Below are 24,608 nucleotides of genomic sequence, written 5' to 3' on the forward strand. Positions count from 1 at the left end.
AGTCATACACAACAAAAGTATTGATGTATTAATCTTTTAAACAACACAACAATGGCCGCATGTGCCTTCTATCCTCTTATAAAGTTAATACAAACCTCATAATTGCATAGACTTGCAAAATCTCAGTCCAACCAAGTAAAGTTGTACTATACTTATGTCTGCATTATCATAAATACATTCAGAACAGTAAGCAATCATTTTGTTAAGAGACTCACCATTCCCATAGCCCCTACCACTATCTTCCATTCATAACACTAGCATTTTTCATTTTTCAATGACAGTCAGAAATCTTCAAGTAAGGACATATGTATGTTCATAAGTTAAAAGGTTCATAGGTAAGTACTAGGTTAGCTGACCTTGTGGGCAATTTTAAGCCTAGCCAGTCTCTCTTTTTGTGCTCAAAATAACTTATCCCATTTGGTTATAGATTGTCCTTACCCATCACATGGTCGATAATTATATATCACCTCTAATGAGAATAACTGGTATCCTACAATACATAATTTGAGGGGAGCCATGCATGAGATAAAGCATTTAAGAGCTGCCTTTGACCCTTAGTAGTACAGGGGGCATTCCTGGGGTAAATATTTTGCTTTTCATCCACAGATCTAAGTTGTATTTGAATACAGACAGGGGCGAACTTTGTTTTATGTGGATGTCCAAAACACATCCCTACTACTTCAGTACTTCACAATTAAAACATGTATGTATATCTTCTTCTTCTTCTTTCGTCTTTTCCCGGTTAGGGGTCACCACAGCAGATCACCTGTCCGCTCATGATTGGTAGTGGAATTTTATGGTGTTGAGTTGCCAGCCCTGCACCCAACCTTCCACAGAAGGCACACACATGCACACACTCACACCTAGGGCCAATTTAGAGTGTCCAATCTACCTACAGCATGTATTTGGGATGTGGGAGGAAACCGGAGTACCCAGAAGAAACCCACGCGACCACAGGGAGGACATGCAGACTCCGCACAGAATGCACCTCAGCTGAGGATCGAACCAGAGAACCTCTTGCTGTGAGTAAAACATGTATGTATATACAGTCACTAAACGACAGCAAAGTAAATGATTTCTGAGTGATTACTATTCATTTCTCATTGGTGCTGTAATGACTTTTAACTTACAAATGATACATTACATATTTGATACAGCCATGATAATATGACCATCATATCAGTTAAATACACATTTCTTTAAGGTATCTCACAGATTTTGCATCATTTTATGTATTTCATATTGAATTTCATTATTTTTATTATTGCTTTTTTAATGTTATGAAATCAGAGGTTTCTTAAATCATTTGCTGCCTAGCTCAAGTAGTAGCAAGTTAATATGGCAGCGTTAAAATATTTGATGAAAATTCAGGTCCATTTATGCATTTTGTATGCAAATTATACCATTTATGCTTAGCTGTATAACTTGCAGTTATACACAAATGTGTAAGGTCATTTATGCATGTAAGATATTCTTGTCTGCTCATTAATGCTGTCTCAGGTTCACGGGAATGTGCTGTAGAAAGTGATGTAGCCTGCTGCACTCCCCAGCAGCCCCCAGCATGCCACAGGAACATAAAGATAGCCTCAGATAAGCCCAAAGCTTAATATATTAAAAAAATAATAAATAAAAAAAAGAGTCGTATATATGACTGTTTTCACAACCATGAAGTACAATCTATGCCCATCTAATATCATCTGGCACTCCTTCTCACCTCAAACCACTCAACACCTAATAAAACTGGTAATCATTCGCATAGGAATATGTATTTCTGTACTTCCCAAATATATATATATATATATATAGCTAAGTGCTGCTGTACTACTGCAGTAAATCACAATAAGGTAACTAAGGCAATGCACAGCAGCAGTAGCACTTGTACATATTAGAAAGAAAAATGATCATTGCATACTGCTTACCGCATAAATGAAACGTGAATGTAATCCTTTCATAGAATGTATCTACCAAAGCATTTTTGGACAAACCAAACTTGCCAGTAATAAAAGTACATGGTCTAACACCTGTGCTGGTTAACTAGGTTTGGTTAAGATGGTGACACACCCCAGAGAGACTGGTTCTAAATCTATGAACCACAGCCCTGCTCATACTTTCTTCATTCTAGTTCTGGCAATTTAAATAATGGAAGCAGCTGTGAAAGCATAATGCCACGGTCCAAGCTGGTCAGACAAGAAGACTGTAATAATGACCCATCCTCTTAGGGAGTCATATCTGGATAGCATCTAGGTGTGCACATGTGGTTCCAAGTGGAAAAAAGATAAATATCTGGCAGGAGTTAGGTGAGCACCTGTTATGGCTGACAGGAATCAACCACTCCTGTCAACAGTGTTGCCACAGGTAAGGTGACCTAGAGAAATGTAGGCCAGACCAGCTGGTTGATTGAGATGACCAGGTAACTGTGAGAAGGCCAGAGTTCAATAAGTTTTAATTATTTATTTATTTTGGGGGTATCAAATTAAACATAGGTTTAAAAAAACATAAGAAGGTTGCATAATTAAAGTTATTTGGTAGAAGAAATATGTGTACCCACAAACATGTATATGTAATGTTATTGTAATAATGCAAAAGAAAGCTTAAACAGATCTGTACACAGAACTGTATCTATATACAAATATATGGAATTTTTATTTTCTAGCATAATTGTCTGTATAAATACAAATATAACAAGTGTAAGAGTAAAATAATAATGTGTGTGTGTGTGTGTGTGTGTGTGTGTGTGTGTGTGCGTGTGCATGTCTGTGTGTTGTGCGTGCGCGCGTGTCTGTGTGTGTGTGTGTATGTGTGTATATATATATATATATATATATATATATATATATATATATATATATATATATATATATATATGTCTAAATCAAAGATATACATATGCACGAGAACACTTACAACTATTTGTTCATGTATTTATACAAAAAACAAAAAAAGTTAGCATTTTTAGACATTTTCATTTAGTATTACATTACTTTAGTTAGTAGTTAAATAACATACAGACAGTTTGTGTAGGCCAGAAAATTATTTAGTAGTATAACAGTTGTAAAAGATAGTAATTTGTTCCACAACATTAATTGCATGTATAAAATGTCTGAACTCAGTCAGGTACCACACCCTAGTCAAAGTAGAGGTGGGGAGAGGAAGTGGGGGTTGCAATGTGTCAAGTGAATGTCCAGCACATGTAAGATATGCCAGTACATAAATACACTCTATTGTCTTTAACTGATATTACTGTATGCAAATAAATAATTACTACAGCAAAGTAAATGAAGCACATTACTACAACCAAGACAATGAGAGAGATGCCAGTATATAAGTGTAGTATTCTGCCATTAACTCATTTTGTTACTTCATACAAATACTGCATAGTAACTGAAGCAGTAGAGTGCCTTCAGTACATCACTGCAACATAAGTATTTATAATGGATGTTCTCAGTGCAGTATTGCAAATCAATGCGGATCAGAGACAAATGTGATCATTATGTTTGTGTAATAGACTGCAACATGTAAACCGTACCAGAACTTGACAGCAAACACTCTCTTATTCCCATGAAATTCTATCCAAAAGTTGTCATAAGTACTCCGTGTACATTCTGTTTTAATTCACTAAAGATTTATACAATAAAATTGTTTTAAAATAAGAAACTGAATTATGTGTAACATGATTTGAGAGTTTATTGTGTGCATTTTCTTTTTTGCCAGCCCACCCCCTTTTTGTTCTGCTTTTCATATTCTAATTATGCATTCCTTTGTGCTTTATTAATTTCTTTCCTTCCCACTATGATCATTTTTTTTACAGATCCAAAATCCTCTGGAGCAGACCGGGCATGTACCTCCCAGGTTAAGGAGTGCTCACCCTCTGCCTATCTGGGAATCTCCACGCAGGGTGAAGGTGCTGGCACCAGTCCTGCAAGCACCCTGGCATATGGCAGTCTCACAAGCCTCACTGAATGGGACTTCAGGACTTGGTTGAGGACATGTTGGAGCAGGTCTTGGACAGACAGATTTAGTCAGTGGAAGACTCTCTTCAGCATGTTCAAGACACACTATCCCAGTTTGTTCTGACCAACACATGGCCATATGCCCCCCCCCCCCAACATCTGGGTTTGCCACTGTGCTTACATCTGGCAGTGGAACTGTTTGAGGGTCTGTGTATTGAGACTCCTGCTGGCACTTCCTCAGTCCTTCTGGCATTATCCTTTTTATCCTTTCTCCTACACCCTCTTACTGATTTTTCCACCCATACTACCCTCTTATGTAAAAAAAAATTGAAAAATAGGGAGGTCTATCCCCTGAAAAAACATAGTGCCCCTCCTCTCCCACCTCCTCCAGCATAACCCTCTTGATATATTCCTTCTGTGTTTCCCTCTTTGATTTGTTTCCCTTCTTCTGTCTTTTCTATCTAATCCTTCCATTCTTTAAACAAGCCAACAGGGTGTCCAGATAAGGATACCCCTATATAAAACATTTTAAACCCCTTTATTTTTTATAATATTAATAACAAAAGCTACCCAGTGATGCCACTTCCCTTAAGTCATTCAAGCATAGCAATGTCTGCCCATAATATCTGAATACATACGAAGTTATATGAAGCCTACAGCTTTCACATAGCACTATATTCTTATTTAATACTTGACTTTAGGTTCTTTATGCTTTTGCCTTAAATGGGCATGTTTTTTGAAACACCTTTGCTTTTCCTTGTTCAGAGTAAATAACTTGTTGTTCACTTATTTGCATATATGCACAGTGACTCTGTTCATGAATAACCACCATGTACCTGTGGACTCCCAGACTATGAATACTACCCTATAATGTAACATAACAGAAAATGGAAGGGTTATGATCAATACTGCAATGAGGTCAGTATTAACAAATTGAAAATGTTAAGGAGATTAGTCACAATCTAAATATCATTCCAGACTCACAGTAGCACCCAGCAGTTGTAATTAATGCATCAAGGAATAATAATGCTTGTATAAAACTACAAATATATTAAACATTTCGTACTCTTACCATGAAGAACCATGACACACTCATCTGTGGCTCTAAAATATGCCAGAAATACTACATGGTAGCTATATTAACTTTGAGCTTCCTAATGGCACCCTTAAGTTCTTTGCTAGATGGCTTAAGTGGGCTCCTAAGGTCAGTAGAATGGAGATTCTTGTAAGCATACCTCTCAACCTGTTGTTGTTGTTGTTGTTGTTGTATTTCGGCTTTTCCCAGTAAGGGGTCGCCACACTGGAACTCCGGTCCGCTAATGATTGGCAGTAGATTTTCACAAACGCTGAGGTGCCAGCTCGACGTTCAACCTTCAACAAAGGCACGCCCATTTAGGCATGTCTTTCGAACACCCACCCAACCGCGGGGAGGACATGCAGACTCCACACAGAAGGCACTCCCTGCACTCCAGCCGAGAAACAAATGGGAGAACCTCTTGCTGTGAGGCAACAATGCTACCACTGTACCTCTCAGCCTGTTAGCATAAGAAATTGGGACAAAGCCTAAAAAATGGGAGGTGGGACACAGGCCAAAACATAGGGCTAGATTTTAAGTATTGCTCTTATAGGTTTATAGGTAGGTACTAGGCTATCTGCCCAAGGGCGTTTATAAGCCTAGCCAGAGTGTGTCGGCTTTCGCCCCCCCATTGATTAATTAACTGATCCTCAGTCAAGCAGAGCCAATGAAGTGATCCTAGGGGTGTATTTTCTGTTACTCATCCACTCGTCAAAGTTTCTCTTGAAGAGTGTTAGTGAGGGGTTCTGCCTAATGTAGTTTGGAATTTTGTTCCAAAGCATGGGGAGTCTTTGTGATAGGAATCTATCCCTCCAGCATGTTCTATTTATTGTTGTGATGAGGTTTAGCTTACTAGAGCACGTGGCTTGCACTGACTTGGATTTCTTTAGGTGGAGCATGTCCATCAATTCTGAGTTGGACATGGCTTTGTAAGTCAGGCAGAGATCATCTCTGAGTAAGCGATATGCCACTGAGTACAGCCGGTGTTTTTTCAGTCAGGCTGCATAGGACATATGTTTGAGGCCAGTAATCCTCTTGGTGAGGTACTTTTGTGGTCTCTCCAGCTGTTGGAATTGTTTTGTGAGGTACATCCCAACCAAATGGGGCATTGTACTCTATGATGGCTCTGATGAGTGATGAGTAGAGGGGCACTATAACCTCTTTATTTCTAGATGTGAACCCTTTAGTAATTAGATGGGCCACATAGAAGGACTTCCTAACTACTTTGGCAATATGATTGCCAAAGGAGAGATTATTATCTATGTGGGTCCTGAGATCTCTTATTACCTCTTCTGTATTAAGGGTGCTGCCACCTATGTGGTAATTTGTGGGTGTTTTGTTTTTCCCAAATGGGATGACTATGCATTTTTTGCCATTTAGCTTGAGGCCATGACTTTGACACCAGGTGTCCTTCTCAGTAAGGCCCTTTTGGAGGATGTCTGTGTCAGCCGGAGAGTCAATTATGGCTCCCAGTTTGCAGTCATTGGTGAACTTGGTTAGCCATAGTCCTCCTGTGTTTGCCTGTACTTCTGAGAAGTATATGCCAAATAGTAGGGGTCCCAGGACCGAGCCTTGTGGGACACCATTTATGACTGGTTTAGAGTCGTACCTGGAGCCCGCTCTTCTTACCGTGTGAGTTCTGTCTGTAAGCCATTTGGCAACCCATCTCATGATGTATGGGTTTAAGTTCTGGCTGGTGAGTTTTTCTGTAATACCCGAGTGGGGAATGGTGTCGAAAGCCTTGGCGAGGTCAAGGTAGGCTGTGTGAACAATCTTTCCCTTGTCTATGACCCTGGTGACTGTCTTGAAGAAGTCAGCCAGGTTTAGTAGGCATGATCTGCCATTAACAAAGCTGAACTGGGTCGGGTCAATTGTTTGGAGGTTCCCAATGTCTTTGTTAATGAGTTCCATGATGATGTGCTCCATAGCCTTGCAGACCAGGCTAGTCAGGCTTATGGGGTGATAGTTACCAGGGTCAGTTGTAGCCCCTCCTTTGTGGAGTGTAATAACCGTTGCTGTGTGCCATTCTATGGGCATGTAGCCTGTGGAGAGGCTGAGGTTGAACAGCGTGTTTAGGTGGGGGGTTAGTTCGTTCTGTAGTTCATGCAAGATGCAGCCTGGGACACCATCTGGCCCCACTGACGCTGTGTTTTTGGCTTTTGAAAGGGCTATTTTCACCTGTGCGTCTGTGATTTCCAGGATACTACACTTTTCTGGTATTGTTGTGAGCCCTTTTTGGGGTTGGGGAGGTGGTGAAGTTTGCACTGAATCTGTCTGCCATGATGTTGGCAATATCAGTAGGTTCAGTATATTTTGTGCTATTATGCACTAGTTCAGTGCATATCTGCGAGTTGCCACTTAGATTCTTAATATAGCTAAAGAAGGCTTTGTGGTTATCTTTTGAATCCTTGGCTATTTTTCTTTCGAAGTTAGCCTTGGATTATTTTATGAGGGATCTTAGTTTCTTACTGATACTGATCAGGGATGTCTTTCCTTCTTGGGATTAGCTTTTTTTCTGAACTAGTTTCTTCCTTCTATTGTATAGCCTGTTTATGGCAGGGGTCCACCAGACTGGTTTCCTTCTCTTAGAGGAGTGAGTCTTGGTTTTGCTAGGGATGGCATGATCCATGCATCCTTGTAGCTGCTCATAGAGTGCATTTGTAAAGGTTTCTGCATCTTTAGCGTGGGGGCTCTGAAACTTGCCGCCTCTGTCTTAAGTAAGGTGAAATTTGCTTTAGAAAATTTTTTTACTGTGGTTTCCTTAGTTGGGGGTGGTGGTGGGGTGTGGACATCTAGAGTGATTAGTTTATGGTATGATCTAACCAGTGACGGGTTGACCTCCAGTGTGGAACACCTGTCACCCATGTTCGTGATGACCAGGTCCAATATGTTTTCACCTCTGGTAGGGGAGTTTACCAGCTGATCCAGGGCATTTGAGTTGATGGCTTCCAGGAAGCGCTGGGCCTGGGAGTTTGTACTTGAGTAGTTTTCCCAGTTAATGGTAGGGTAATTGAAATCGCCCAATATCAGTGTGTTCTGTAGGACCTTTATGTTTTCCAGTGTCTCCAGAAAGGTGGAGTGGTGGTCCTGGGTCATGGAGGGTGATCTTTAGCAGGCCACAATTTGAATTGCTGATTTGCCCGATGTTAAGTTGCACATGGATGATCTCAGAGGTATCATGCTGCGCCACTAACCTGGAGGTGTAGGATCCTTGATGAATATGGATACACCCCCTCCTTTTGTGTTTCGGTCTATGTTCTGTGGCCGAAATGTGTGGTACGAGTTGTAGCCCGGTAGTGCTGGGGTACTCTCTGGAGTCTGAAACCGGGTTTCAGTTACTGCACATATGTCTACATTCTCTATACTGAGGAGTACTTTGAGCGCATGCATTTTGAGATTTAAACTCCTGGCATTGAGTAGTATAACCCTCAGTTTTTTGTTAATTGTGCTGTTTACGGAGGTGGGTTTGACTTTTGAGCCTTGCCTAAAAAAGGCACTATGGGGGCAGCAATAGCCTTGGCCAGTATTCGAAGGCCTAAGGGTGACAGGTGCAAGCTGTCTCTTGCAAAGCAATGAAGCTTGTCAAGCATGTCATCCCAGGCTTACAGACACTGGATCCCCTTTGAATAACACCAGAAGCTTAGCCAATTGTTGAAATTGACCATTTTTGTCTTTACACTGAGGTATCATTCTTGGTGAGGGCAGGATGCTACTCAGGGTCAGGGTCATACCAGCCTGGGCTACATGATCAGAGATCTCTTTCATGTCTCTTTTCATGTAGTCCAGGGTGGTATGTCTCAGAGTCATTCACAACAACATGAACAATGACAGAGTCATATTTGTACTTGTTCTGGAGTGACCTGAGTGCTTGTGTTATGTGGCAGATTCTGGCTTCCAACAGGCAGCTAACAGTAACCTTCTGCTTGTCCAGCCTAGTGAGTGGGATGTCAGTGTGCCTGACTATAGAGTCACCTATTACTAGTGTGTTAGGTATGTTATTTTGCCTTAAGGGCTGTAATTGTGCGGCACACTGATTTTGTGTTTTATGTGTTGTCTGGTTTGTGACGGGAGGGGCAGGTTGTTTGGGTGTTTGCTTTGCAGGTCTCTGATGCTTTTGCAGGTTTTTATTTAGAGCCTCTGAGTGTGATTTTGCGTGTTTGTATTTTTTGCCAGTGCTGGTTTAGTAGGTCTATGTGTGGCTGGAGGTGTGGTGCAAGTGTTAACCTTCTTCTCTTGACTGTCTGTTCCAGTCTTGGGTGGAGACAGCTTAGCCTCCAGTTTGGCTGTATAATTGCATCTCTTGCACATGTTAGTATTTTGTGGTAGGAGGAGAGGGTTGTCTGTGTACATGAGGCAGTTGTAACATTGCCTCAGGATACCCAGATTCACCAGCTGGACTGGAGAGTACACCTGAAATTTCCTTTTGGTCATGCCTGAATAGTAGGGTGAGCTGATTAGTTGCTTGGTGTTGAGGGATGAATAAAGAGCCTTGCCCTGCTGGGCAATCAAGTGTCAGGGTATATTAGTGCTTTCTATTAGGTCTGAGCAAGTGCTGGGCTGTAGGATGCTTTTTGAGTGCTTAGGCTGAGAGTTAGACTAGTTTCAAGGAAAAAACTGAAGAGGAGACTTAGTGGAGGAGGAATAATTTAACCTTAGCTAACCAGTGCTGCCCAGTGCACAAAACCATGCAAACATGGTTTTTATAGCAGGGAAATGAAAGATATAGAAATTAGCCCAAAATGGCTGATAAACTACAGGTGAACAGAAAAACTTCCTTCTATCCAAGTAGGGTATGGGCAACTCAGAAACTTGTAGCAGACCCCTGAATTCAGCACTAGCCTGAAAACTGGACTATACTAGCTTAGAAAGGCGGGAAACAAGGAATTTTTTTTGTTTTGTTTTTTGAAAAGATAAGGCAAAAACAGTAAAAAAATACACTTAAAACAGCTGTAAACGACTACAAACGATCAGAAAAAGGCTATCACACTTCAGTGTGTAGCCTACAACAGTTAAATTTTTTAAACAAAAAACAACTTTTTAAAAGACACAACCACAACTTTCAGTCGAGTTAATATTCAGTGAGAAATACAAATAAATAAATAAATTAAATGCAGAACTATATGAAAAATAGCAGATAAAAGTGTACTTAAATTCACTTATATGCCCAGTTGATTTCAGGTAGATCTTAGCCGGAGCAAAGCTCAGATATTATGCATAAATAACCCAAAATGTACCACTTATATAAGGCAGGACAGAATATCAGTGATGAGGGTGAAACTACCCCCCACTGCTATCAATGACTACACAGACATTCTAACAAGTACTCTGAAGAGACACAGCCACAACTTTCAGTTGAGTTAATATTCAGTGAGAAACACAAATAAATAAATTAAATGCAGAACTGTATGAAAAAGAGCAGATAAAAGTGTACTTAAATTCATTTATACATCCAGTTGATTTCAGGTAGATGTTAGCCGCAGAAAAGCTGAAATAGTTGCTAGAATAACAAAATGTCTCAGCATGCATTTTCTAAAGGATATGAAGTTTGAAATTCAAATTGGTAACATTATTTATTGTCTTCAGTCTTCAGTGATTTGCCAAAAAAACACATCTTTTATGAGGAACAGACCAAAAATATGAGGTAAAATTCTGGACAGTTGAGAGATGTGCTTGTAAGCATTAAGTAATGCCTTTCTCTTGTTATTTACACAGGTTATATAGCACATTGGTTTGTTTTAAATTACAAATTCTGTTTAGTGTAGGCAGGAATTTCATTATCGATGCAACTATTCACACAGGAATAGACGTCTGAAGCACAAGTGGTTGCTTTAGCACTGGTGTCCATTGGAGATGGACTACAGCAAAATGTATTTAGGTCATCAAGTAAATGAAGAATATTTGCTTATGAGAAATGCATAAAAACAGGTATTTGGCGAGGAATTACCACCAATACCAAAACATGTTAAAAGGAAGGGTTACTGAAAAATGATCTGATGGAATGAGAGGAGATGATACATATATAGATGTGCAAGACAGGGTTATTTGAACCCTTAATATGACAATTAAGTATTTGCACAAGGGGGTTAGCATTTTTTAATGTCAAAGAAGTGTTGGAAATTGCTGACTATTGATGGTATAGGTCTTCCAGTTTATTGACAGATATATGAAGCTCCCCTCCCCATTATAAAGGTGTAGGGATTAATGCAAATTTTCATTGATGTGTTAGGATATCTATCACCGTCAGTAGGAGAATGTTCTATAGCTATCCTTGAAATGATAATAATTCTTTAGGTTGAGCTAAACAACTAGCAGTTCAAATTTCAGGTCCCATGGAGTCACTCATGAGGTGTTAATGATGGTATCCATAACAAATACAATTACATTTCTAAAAGTAGTAGTAGGTTTGAAGACATGATAGGTGCTAAATCCAGGAATAGGGGAAGTGCTTTCATTACTTTGAATCCATGTCTCTATAACTACAAACATATGAATGTATCAGCTTGCAGGTAGGCCTCCAGTTCAGGTAATGTTTGGTTAAGACTCATAACAATGAGCAGTACTACTGTAATGCATTTTATGTAAGCCTCTGCAACACTGGAGTGTCCTGCAGATGAATGGACTCTTCCTAAAAGTGGCACTGTGGGAGTAACAAAGGCTTTAACCAGAGTACAAAAGTCATGGTAAGTGTCCAGTATGGCAACACAGGAAGGCTTGTCAGTCATCTTGTCCCAAGCTGATGTATACTGGATACCCCTAAAATGATAGCAGCTACAGAGACATTTATTAAAGTCAGTTTATATTGTCTCTGAATTTAAGGATCCTTCTGGATGATCACAAAATACTACTTAAGACCAGTATTTTTCCTGCCTTGGACACATGCATAGCAGGATGAATTATATTTCTCTACATGTCCATTTTAAGTACATGCAAAGTCATTCATCCTTATGTCTGACAGCTGGCACAGAGGAATAAGGCTGCAGTTGTAGTTCTTGTGGTACAGGGTTTGATTCCCTCAGCCCATATTTAATTCACTTGACCAGGGATTGTTCCTGGATCACCCCTAAAAAGGAAATGTGTCCCTCCGGGTCTACCTGGTTAACAAATGCGTCTACCTGGTTAATAAATGTATATTATTATTATTATTATTATTATTATTATTATTATTGTTATTATTATTATTATTATTATGTTGTCATAGTCAAATTTGTCATCTTGGAGGATTTAAGACTCCTCTTAACATCCTAGATCCTCACTAGTGAAAGACAGCTAACAATGATGATGCCATTTTACTCTGTAGTTTTAAAAGCTGGGCATTTTTGTATGAATTATTTTGATGAAGTCCTATGCTAGACTGATGGTCAAAATCACTTAATAAACTGTTTTTTGCTACATCTTGACATGCCCCATTTATAGTGTTATCTGTCACTTGGATACCAGTTGTTTTTTGGAATTACTGCTTTTTTATTTTGGTGTGATGCTTCGAGATGAATGTATTGGCTGTAAATGAGAGGGATGAAGGTGCAGGTGGTGCCATATGAATTAATAGCTAAGGTTTTTGGTAGTATTCTCTCATTAACCCTTTAAACTGGGAGATTTTGGTAGTATTCTCTCAATAACCTTAGTAGAAGTTGGTTTAGTGGAGATACTCTCTTCTTTTATGCTTACTGAATGAATTTTGAGGTGAGAGGCTAACATCCATGTTCAATAAATGCTTATACCTCTCACATATTGAATCATTGTAAGGCAGCAATAAAGTATTTTTACTAAGCATAAAGCACTCACTATACTGCCTCAAAATACTTGGTGTTATCAGGCTGGCTGCTGCAGGGAAAATAGCTGACTAAGATTCATTAATAACTAGTGCAGCTGGTTAGGTATGAGGAAACAGGTAGCATAATAATCTACTTTTGGTACAGACCAGTATAATCTATTGAACTAGAGGCATGCTAATAATATGGGGCCTGGTTAAAGGAAACAGGAATGTGAGAAATGGCGGGAAACAAATAGTGGCAGTATTCAAAAGTGAAAAACAAAGCAACAGCAATATGTATTAAAGGTAAAGTAATAATTTCCAAGTGTCACAGATAGTCAAAGATAATAGTTTCAAGTACAACGATTGTAACCAATAACTTCAATTTCCATAACAGTGGCACAATCAGTTCAGGTAGTTGTACAAAAACAGCAATGATAAAAAGTGCAATCCTTCCATCCATCCATCCATCCATCCATCCATCCATCCATCCATCCATCCATCCATCCTTCCATTCATCTTTCCATCCATCCATCCATCCATCCATCCATCCATCCATCCATCCATCCATCCATCCATCCACATCTTCCACAGTGACAATCATCTACAGCCATGGTTCACTCCACCAGGTAGCTAGCCCTGCTGTGGCTGTTCTTCCATACCACACTCCTGGTTCATCTTGTCTCTACCTAACTAGTTGTAGTAGTGAGCAACACAGTCTAACCCAATGACAACATATGCAGTGCTGTAGAGCAGTAGCTACGCACAGTTTAATCACATTGTTCTAATCGCAGGAACTGTAAACCAAACAGCTACAATGCAATAATGTTATGGCAGTAATCACAAGCAGCAAAACCATGCTGGACAGTGTAATCAAATAGTCTGTGGCGCAGTGCTGCAGAGCAGTAGCTTTAAATGCCATAACAGTACAGCATCAGTGACAATCACTAGCAAGGTCATACAATGTTATTCCTGCTAACGTCGCACATGCCATGTGTAGGGTGCCCCTTATTGACAAAGCCAATGTTTTCATGTCAACTAATTCTGGTTCTCGAGTTTTCTTATTTAAAGCTTTTCTCACTTATTCTATTTTGTGTCTTCTTCTGGAGCGCTGTCATATTGTGATACCAAATTGCAATTTAGTTCTTTTAGATGTCTAAACACAGTATGAGTGTTTTCTTCTTTAAGAATTAATAAACAGTAGCATGAAAAACAAGTAAAGATTTTTAAATGGTTTATCTTTATGATCAAAGAAAATCATCACTCAGTTGGTAGAATCTTAACATCTTTGTAAGTATTCATTTTTGCTATAACTTCTCTGGGCCCATTTCCAAAAGACTTACTCACATTTTAACTGACCACTTACACTGAGAGCAGGTGTTTTGGAATCTGGTCCCCACTGTAAGCCTATTTGTAAGTAAGCCTTACACCGAAGTAAGCCACTTACACAGACAGCAAATCTTTCAGAATAGGGGCAAAAGTTGCCTTGTCATTTGGCCTCTGTTTAATGCATATCTAGTACATTAATGTTTCCATTGCCAGAATGTCATTTTGACCTTGGCCTTATTCTTCACTGTCCCCTTGCATGCTTCTGACAGTTCCATTACATCTTGAGGAGATGTGATCAGTACAGCTACTCCGGTACTGCCTCCATATTTTGTATTCATTTTGTCATAATTCCATATTACATTTAGCCTTACTATTATTATTTTGACATTGTAAAATTTATTTTAATTGTACTCCGCCTGACATTGATGATATTGTATAACTTTAAAGACTTTGTTTGTACTGCATGCACTGGAGCTTTTCTCCCCAGGCCTCCACTTAAAAGGGGCCTTTGTGTCCAGCTGGACTTCCCCAGCAAGCAAATGCAAAATAAATAAATAAGCAAAACAGAACATTGCAAAATCAAATGAGTCAAAAACATTTGTACTCTTTTACTGTCTTTCTGACAAGTTATCATTTATTTTTTTAGAAGATGCTAATTCATGATGCTTTAGAAGAAACAATATCCAGAACCATAAAGAATAGAGTTGCTTCAGTCTCAATATCTCAAAACATTTTACATTGTGTTAAGGAAATGAAACTCTTCTGTATTAATCTATTTTCTTACTTGTGATTTGTTCATAGTTTCAAAGTATTTATAAGCAGCTACACAAAACACAAATGACAGAATTTTACATTTTCAAACAGGTTTTTAAAGGCAAAATATAATAAATAAGAAGAATATAAACATAATAAAGGTAGCTAAGTAAATAAAAAATAAAATAAAACAAATATTCTTTCTAAGTTGCATGTTGAGGCAGTTTCTGCAAGACATTTTCAGTCTTTTTTACCTTAGGTTTCACTACAGCACTGCAACACAACAAATGTTGGAGGTGTGATGGGAAAGAAAGACATACTTGGGAACATATTTTTTGGGAGTGTAATGAGCTGGCAGACTTTAAAAATTCCCTGCAGACTACTCTGCCAGAAATAATGGGTGAGCAAACTGGTGTAATTAAGAAAATATTTTTTTTTTTGAGTTGTGATACAGAATAAGAATTGCTTAGACATAATAAGACCTTAGCAATGTCTTTCGGCTTTTCCCGGTTAGGGGGTCATCACAGCAAATCACCAGTCTGCAGATGTATTTTTCAGTGGTGTTTTTACAGTGCCAAGTTGCCAGTTGGGCTCCCAACCTTCACAGAAAGCACACACATGCACACACATACCTGCATGTCTTTAAAACACACGACCACAGGGAGAACATGCAAACTTTGCACAGAAGGTGCTCCAGCTGAGAATCAAACCAGAGAACCTCTTGCTGTGAGGCGGCAACGCTAACTGCTGCACCATCATGGCTCAGACACAGTAAGACCTTGGTGGCTACCAAAAATGCCATTACAAGAAAATGAAATCAAAGTCTAAACCAACTTTACTAGAAGTAGTGAATGTAGTAAGGGAGATAAAAGAACCGTAAGTGGGATCTTTAGAAAAGGATAAGAGCAAATTATGTAGAAAACATGGAATTGTGGGAACAATGCATGCAGAATAATGTTTTGGAGGAGGACTGAGGTTTAAGAGAAGGCAGGGGTTGAATGAGCTATGTAATGTTTGACAATTACTGTACAGAAGATTATAAGTGAAGTATTATGTATTACGTTTGCAACTGAAAACATGTCAATATGGTTTGTTTTCATTTATATAAATGTATGATTATTTATGTGATAAGTGTTAATTCAATAAAGATGTTTCTTGTTTAAAAAACATATGAAAGGATAACTGACATGACATTTAAATATTCATATTACATTAGTAGACTCTAAGCACAATGCTATCTTGCTTTATTTTTGTAATAAAATGATTTTTTTACCATCTTAATATTAGTCACCAGCTTTATTTGCCTCATACATATCTTCTTCAGGATTTTTCTTCCTTGTTTTAAATAATCTCTTTTATAATTCATCTTCCTTGTTTTAAATAATTAAGCAATAATCTATGACTGGGTTTGGGTAACACAGGATTTACCCACAGCTGGCATGGTTTGATCATGATGGTAAATCATGGATTCATGTCAACTCATCGAAGGAAATTTTGTTGAACAGAAAAAAAAATGAAAACTGCTGTGACCATCTTTGAAACACAGCTCAAAAATGTTGTCCATTTTGGGGGACACCCCCTTGACCTCCTGGACTTATATATATATATATATATATATATATATATATATATATATATATATATATATGTATGATTATATATGTGTGTGTGTGTGTGTGTCTATCTATCTATCTATATATATATATATATATATATATATATATAGATATATAGATACACACACACACACACACACACACACACACACACATACACACACATACACACACACACACAAACATTTTTCCCAACTTCAAGGTCGCATAACACTGGAGAAAAAAAAAAGCAAACTCCAATGTCAACGAAAGTAATTTTGGTGGGCAGCACTCCTTCATTTTGCTCACCAAAATTACGTTCAATAGCATGATATTCTCTCAATCATTATTGGTATTATATAATGATGATGTCATTGTATAAATGGACTAGTGTCCTTCTGCCAGCTTCTGATAACCTGGGGCATGTGAGATATGTACTGTGTAAGCTCAAAGTTGTAAATAGCTGCATAGTCATTACTGTCTCTGCCTTTTTTTAAAGTTAATTTTTCAAGTGTTTTCTTTATCATGGTGCCTCTATTGTTACTCTGAATTGTTTAGATTTATGCAGAATGTCCAAATGTTTGACTCATATCATAGGTCTGTTCTTTTTAAAAACTGCAGTTTTCTGACAGACATTGAGGCTGAAGTCACTAAATGATGATCGGTTTATCAGTACAGGCATAGCAGACATCAATAGGTTTGAGGATTTTTTAATCATGTTGTAATATTCTGCTTCATGGAGCAGTTTACTGGCATGAAAATTTATTTACGTTAAAATTCTCTGTGTAGCAACAGGGAGAAGGTGCTTTAACTATTTCCTGAGAGGAACATGATTTATAATAACCACACTGGTTTGTCCAATATGTGTGCATGTTTTTGAATGTTAAATTAGTTATGGCAGAAATTGCAGAATTGAGGAAAGCTTTTTAATATACTATAACTCATTTTAAAAGTTAAAATTAAAAGTTTGTTTTTTAACAGTATAAAGTATTTGCCTGGAATTGTTTACCAAGTTTAATACTGATGCTCAGTGATTTAGCACTGCATGAGTAGTTTTGTGAGGAAAAGAGAGGAAGAAAGGGGCATTCTGTGAGGCAGATATTACTTGCTTTCAATAACCTATGCACATACAACCAGTCCGACTGCCACTCTACCGCAGTTTAGCTTCTGTTATTGTTTCTGCCAAGATATGTTGGATTTTCAATGGGCACACCAATTGGGTCATTCAATCAGCAAGAACATTAGTGAATAATATTGAATATTTATTGTATAATTTCCAGTATGGACTATTCCCTTCCTTATGATAAATTTTTAAAATATTTTACCTAATCGATTCAGATTTATTACTTTGTTAAGTTTATGTAAGAGTCTGGCGAACATTTCTTTTTGTTTGGTTAGTTCTAATAAATCTTGTAGTTTTGATTCATTTATTTTATCTGTATTACTCTCCCTTTCTCTAGTTATGTACAGCATACAAATGTCACTGGTTAGAAGGTTATAACAAGTAGTGATATTGTTTTTTATATGTAATGGTCTGAGAAAGGATTACTTTATTATACTTAGGTTCATAGGTTCATAGGTTCATAGGTTCATACTAGGCTATCTGCCCAAGGGCATTTATAAGCCTAGCCCATAGTTATTTGGCTTTCGCCACCCCTTTAGTTTGAATAAAACTATGCCTATTATTTTGCTGTGCCTCTGTCAAGCAGTGACACTGAAGTAATCCCTGGGGTATATCTGCGATCCCCCATCCATTGGTCAAGATTCCTCTTGAACAAGGCCAGCGAGGTGCTCTGCCTCACATGTACCGGGATTTTGTTCCACAGCATAGGGAGTCTCTGGGTGATGAATCTGTCCCTCCAGCATGTTCTATTAATAACCGTGTCAAGGTTTAAGTCTCCGCCCTTGTGGTTCTGAGGGATCTAGATTTTTGAGGTGAAGCATATTCATCAAATCAGGGTTTGACATGGCCTTATATGTCAGGCACAGGTCACCTCTGAGCAAGCGGTATGAGACTGAATAGAGCTGGAGTTCTTTCAGTCGGGCAGCATAAGACATATTTTGAGACCCTTTATCCTTTTGGTGAGGAACTTTTGGGGCCTTTCCAGCTGCTGCAGGTGTCTGGTCAGATACATTCCGAATGGGGCATTGTACTCAATCATAGGTCTAATGAGTGATGAGTACAGTGGGGCGATGACCTCCCTTGATCTAGATGTGAATCCCTTCATGATCAGGTGGGCAATGTAGAAGGTTTTCCTAACTACTTTAGCAACATGAGTGTCAAACGAAAGGCTACTGTCAACCTGGGTCCCCAGATCCCTGATGACTTCCTCTGTGCTCAGTGGATTGCCACCTATATGGTAGCTAGGAGTAACCTTGTTTTTCCCGAAGGGTATGACTATGCATTTCTTGGCATTTAACTTTAGGCCATGGCTCTGGCACCAGTTATCCGTTTCTGTGAGGCCCTTCTGAAGGATATCTGTGTCAGATGTGCTTTCGACTATGGCGCCCAGTTTGCAGTCATCTGCAAACTTTGTCAGCCATAACCCTCCTGTGTTTGCTTGTACTTCAGAAAAGTAGATGCCGAACAAGAGTGGACCCAGGACTGAGCCCTGTGGGACACCACTTGTGACAGGCTTTGAGTCTGACATGGCTCCAGCAACTCTGACCCTGTGGGTTCTGTCACTTAGCCAGTTTGCAACCCATCTTGTGATGTATGGGTTTACATTCAAGCTGATGAGTTTTTTGATGATACCTGAGTGGGGTATTGTGTCGAAGGCCTTTGCCAGGTCAAGGTAGGCTGTATGGACTGCCTTTCCCTCATCAATGGCCTTGGTGACTGTCTCGAAAAAGTCAACCAAGTTTAAAAGGCATGATCTGCCTTTGACAAAGCCAAACTGGGTTGGATCCAAAGTCTGCAAGTTCCCTATGCCTTGCTCTGAGTTCATCTCGTATACTTCCTCATGGAAATTCTACAGGCTAGTCAACATGCTTTCTTTACTTTTGTACATGTGAATGCCTTCAGGGTATTAGATCACAGTAGCTAGACTGATAGGAAAAAAATATGCATTGAATGTAGGTACTGTAGTCCTGCAGGATGTCTGGTATTCAAATATTCCAGGGTATGCTATTAAAAATGACCTGCAGATCAAATAATGTTTCTCATTTTTGTATCATGTAAATTGCTGTCATACTCTGTGCTTTAGCATTAGTTCTGTTATTCAGTTTTCACAATACAGTAGCCAAATAGCGTAGGAACTAAAGCACCCAAACACTCGAAGGACCTCAAGCAACTAGTAAACACAAAATTAAGAACTGCTTGAGGACTTCAGACCTTACAGACCATGGATAGCTTTAGAATCCAAACATTTATATTAAAATAACCAAACAAAAATACACTGAGATCCAGTTTTCACAATAACTGAGAGTTTGTTGTTCTGACTCTAGTCAAATATAATTCAGCATTTAGGCTTACAATGAGGAAAAGGTCATTTTATCAATACTTAACATGACAGATAAATATAATTCGGCTCTTACTTTTATGCCAAGGAAAAGTTCATTTTATCAACACTTACCGTATGACACAAAATAAGTTTATGTTGGCATTATAGACAGAGAAATCAATGAATACAGCACGAGTTCCTCTGTCAAGCCAGAGGTTATTGTTCAGGTTCTGTATAATTTGACCACTTTCATCTTTGTTCACACTTAGGTCTTGGTAATATCCCCCACCACTATAAGTTGACAATATCCCCCAGTATGAAGATCCTTTCAATTCATCTTCAGAATGATAGGTCCATCTGCAAAGAAAGGATATCAGACATCAATAACATGGACTAAGGCTATTATTCTGCAAGTATTTGATGACAATGCATTCAAACAAGCATTAGACTAAAATATTCCATTAGCCAGATATATTTTTCACAGTTCTCTTTAAGTAACACATGGCTGTAACCTGCTTAAAAGGGACAGTGATGAAGCATCTACATAGAAGACTAAACTGAATCCAAGATTTGGCAATATGATCATAACAGGTCTATGTTTAGATGTTGAATGAAACTTTAATTGAATGGCTAAACAGTGAATGTTCAGTCATCAACCGTTCATTTCAGTGAACATGTGCGGCAGGTAAAATAACTAGTTGTCCAACACATCCCCGTCTCACACACGGCAGTATTTCAAACTCACACCCCACCTAACTATATATACCAACTCTGAGATCACACTACAGTGGGGAAAAGGGTTTTGAAATACTGTGGTGTGTGAGATGGGGAAGTGTTGGACAACTAGTTCCTTTCCCTGTCTCACACGTTCACTGAAATGAACGTTCGATGGATAGGGTTTGATGTTTAGCTGTTCAATGTATAGGGTTTGATGTTTAGCTGTTCGACGTATAGGGTTTGATGTTTAGCTATTCGATGAAAGTTTAATTTGATGGCTAAACATAGACCCAGTCATAACTTATGAGTTAACAATTTCAGGAGTTCACTAACATACAGAAAGATTTGGTGGGGTTATCCAGTATCCTCTGTGACAAAGAAGTCCACTTTTATTGTGCGATTCTACCTTTTCCTTGAATGGTGTTTGCTTCAGCTCATGACTAAGTGCTTGGCATCATAAGTATAGGTTCAGTGTCTGTAATCCCAGCATGCTCTTGCAGTTTGTGCAGAGGATTATGGCTATGAGCAAATCCCTTCTGCCTCCATTTGCCTGCTGTAGAAGCTTGCCTGACCCTTTCATAAGTAGAAATGGTTTAATGAATTCTGCTAATGTTAAGCTGTTCCCACTGCCAGCTTGCAAGTAGTTCATTCTGTAACATTATTCTTAACTGTCTGCATACTATATTCATATACATATTCCCACTTGTTGTTAGTGCACTTTAGACAGTAAGGCTGTGTTGTTAAACTATGGTTTGGTGCAGTATTTAATCTGTTTGTGACTTACATGTTTCAGCAATCATTCTCATATATCTAAGATGTTACCTCCTGTTTATCCTGAAGACATTTTGGATGCTGTACTGTTACATATTTAAAAAGAGCAAAGCAAACCTGTGTATACTTAAGGTGTTCTACAATGAACCAGGGAGCCTGATTTACAGACACACACACACACAGCGTGTGTGTGTGCGTGCGTGCATGCATGCGTGTGTGTGTGTGTGTGTGTGTGTGTGTGTGTGTGTGTGTGTGTGTGTGTGTAAAGATAGTGTTTTCCTTTATTGTGACTTGTATCGCTTACCACACTTAATCACCAGAAATGCAAACCACACACACACACACACACACACACACACACACGCACACACACATACAAATTAGATATATATATATATATATATATATATATATAGGTTCATAGGTAGGTACTAGGCTATCTGCCTGAGGGCATTTATAAGCCTAGCCAGAGTGTGTCAACTTTTGTTGCCCCATTGATTAATTAACTGAGCCTCTGTCAAGAAGAGCCAATGAAGTGATCCGGGGGGGGGGGTGTATTTTCTATTACCCATCCACTCGTCAAGGTTTCTCTTGAAGAGTGTTAGTGAGGGGCTCTGCCTAATGTAGTTAGGAATTTTGTTCCAAAGCATGGGGAGTCTCTGTGACAGGAATCTATCCCTCCAGCATGTTCTATTTATTGTTGTGGCGAGCTTTAGCTCACTAGAGCGAGTGGCTCGTAGTGACTTGGATTTCTTTAGGTGGAGCATGTCCATCAATTCTGAGTTGGACATGGCTTTGTAAGTCAGGCAGACTCTGAGTAAGCGATATGCGACTGAGTACAGCTGGAATTTTTCCAGTCGGGCTGCATAGGACATATGTTTAAGGCCAGTAATCCTCTTGGTGAGGTACTTTTGTGGTCTTTCCAGCTGTTGGAAGTATCTTGTGAGGTACATCCCAAATGGGGCATTGTACTCTATGATGGGTCTGATGAGTGACGAGTAGAGGGGCACTATAACCTCTTTATTTCTAGATGCGAACCCTTTAATAATTAGATGGGCTACATAGAAAGATTTCCTAACTACTTTGGCAATATTATTGTCAAAGGAGGGATTACTATCTATCTGGGTCCCCAGATCTCTTATTACCTTTTCTGTATTAAGGGGGCCGCCACCTATGTGGTAATTCTTGGGTGTTTTGTTTTTCCCAAATGGGATGACTATGCATTTTTTGGCATTTAGCTTGAGACCATGACTTTGACACCAGGTGTCTGTCTCAGTAAGGCCCTTTTGGAGAATGTCCAGTCAGCCGGAGAGTCAATTATGGCTCCCAGTTTGCAGTCATCGGCGAACTTGATTAGCCATAGTCCTCCTGTGTTTGCCTGTACTTCTGAGAAGTATATGCCAAATAGTAGGGGTCCCAGGACCGAGCCTTGTGGGACACCACTTATGACTGGTTTAGAGTCAGACCTGGAGCCCACTCTTCTTACCGTGTGAGTTCTGTCTGTAAGCCATTTGGCAACCCATCTCATGACGTATGGGTTTATGTTCAGGCTGGTGAGTTTTTCTATAATTCCCAAGTGGGAATGGTGTCAAAAGCCTTGGTGAGGTCAAGGTAGGCTGTGTGAACTACCTTCCCCTCATCTATGGCCTTGGTGACTGTCTCAAAGACGTCAACCAGGTTTAGTTGGCATGATCTGCCCTTAACAAAGCCGAACTGGGTTGGATCAAGTGTTTGGTGGTTCCCAGATATCTTTGTTAATGAGTTCCATGATGATGCACTCCATAGCCTTGCATACCAGGCTAGTCAGGCTTATGGGGTGATAGTTACCAGAGTCAGTTGCGGCCCCTCCTTTGTGGAGTGGAATAACTGTTGCTGTGTGCCATTCTATGGGCACGTAGCCTGTGGAGAGGCTGAGGTTGAACAGTGTGTTTAGGTGGGGGGTTAGTTCGTTCTGTAGTATGAACAAGACGCAGCCTGGGACACCATCTGGCCCCATTGACACTGTGCTTTTGGCTTTTGAAATGGCTGTTTTCACCTGTGCGTCTGTGATTTCTGGGACACTACACTTTTCCGGTATTGTTGTGGGCCCTTTTGGGGGTGAGAGGGGGGTGAAATTTGCACTGAATCTATCTGCCAGGATGTTGGCAATATCAGTGGGTTCAGTATATTTTGTACTATTTTGCACTAGCTCAGAGCATATCTGCGAGTTGCCACTTAGATTCTTGACATAGCTAAAGAAGGCTTTGTGGTTCTCTTTCAAATCCTTGGCTATGTTTCTTTCGAAGTTAGCCTTGTGGGATTTTATGAGGGACCTTAGTTTCTTACTGATACTGATCAGGGATGTCTTTCCTTCTTGGGATTTGCTTTTTTTCTGAACTAGTTTCCTCCTTCTATTGTATAGCCTGTTTATGGCAGGGGTCCACCAGACTGGTATCCTTCTCTTAGGGGAGTGCGTCTTTGTTTTGCTAGGGATGGCATGATCCATGCATCCTTGTAGGTGCTCATAGAGTGCATTTGTAAAGGTTCCTGCATCTTGGACACTGTTATCCTTTAGTGTGGGGGCTGTGAAACTTACCACCTCTGTCTTAAGTAAGGTGAAGTTTGCTATAGAAAAGTTTTTCACTGTGGTTTCCTTGGTTGGAGGTGGTGGTGTGGTGTGGACATCCAGAGTGATTAGTTTATGGTCTGATCTAACCAGTGATGGGTTGACCTCCAGTGTGGAACACCTGTCGCCCATGTTGGTAATGATGAGGTCCAATATGTTTTCACCTCTGGTAGGGGAGTTTACCAGCTGATCCAGGGCATTTGAGTTGATAAATTCCAGGAAGCCCTGGACCTGGGAGTTTGTACTTGAGTAGTTTTCCCAGTTAATGCTAGGGTAATTGAAATTGCCCAATATCAGGGTGTTCGGTAGGACCTTTATGTTTTCCAGTGTCTCCAGAAAGGCGGATTGGTGGTCCTGGGTCATGGAGGGTGATCTGTAGCAGGCCTCAATTTGCATTGCAGATTTGCCTGATGTTAGTTGCACATGGATGATCTCGGAGGTATCATGCTGTGCCACTAACCTGGAGGTGTAGGTATCCTTGATTATTATGGATACACCCCCTCCTTTTGTGTTTCAGTCCATGTTCTTTGGCTGAAATGTGTGGTAAGAGATGTAGACCGGTAGTGCTGGGGTGCTCTGTGGAGCCTTGAACTAGGTTTCAGTTACTGCACAGATGTCGA

At 39.5% G+C, this 24,608-nt stretch overlaps 1 protein-coding gene across 1 annotated transcript in view; it reads right to left on the reverse strand.

Moving 5' to 3' along the window:
* The window catches only part of PKD2L1 (polycystin 2 like 1, transient receptor potential cation channel), a 505,878-nt gene that overhangs the window by 282,583 nt on the left and 198,687 nt on the right, over nucleotides 1–24,608 (reverse strand). Inside the window, exon 5 of the mRNA XM_044056364.1 lies at nucleotides 20,028–20,252. Within this exon, the coding sequence (XP_043912299.1) occupies nucleotides 20,028–20,252 (225 nt within the window). The remainder of the gene's footprint in view (nucleotides 1–20,027; nucleotides 20,253–24,608) is intronic.

The sequence above is a fragment of the Protopterus annectens genome, chromosome 14.part0 (assembly GCF_019279795.1).
Source record: "Protopterus annectens isolate FY-2018-M chromosome 14.part0, PAN1.0, whole genome shotgun sequence".
Taxonomy (NCBI): Eukaryota; Metazoa; Chordata; order Ceratodontiformes; family Protopteridae; genus Protopterus; species Protopterus annectens.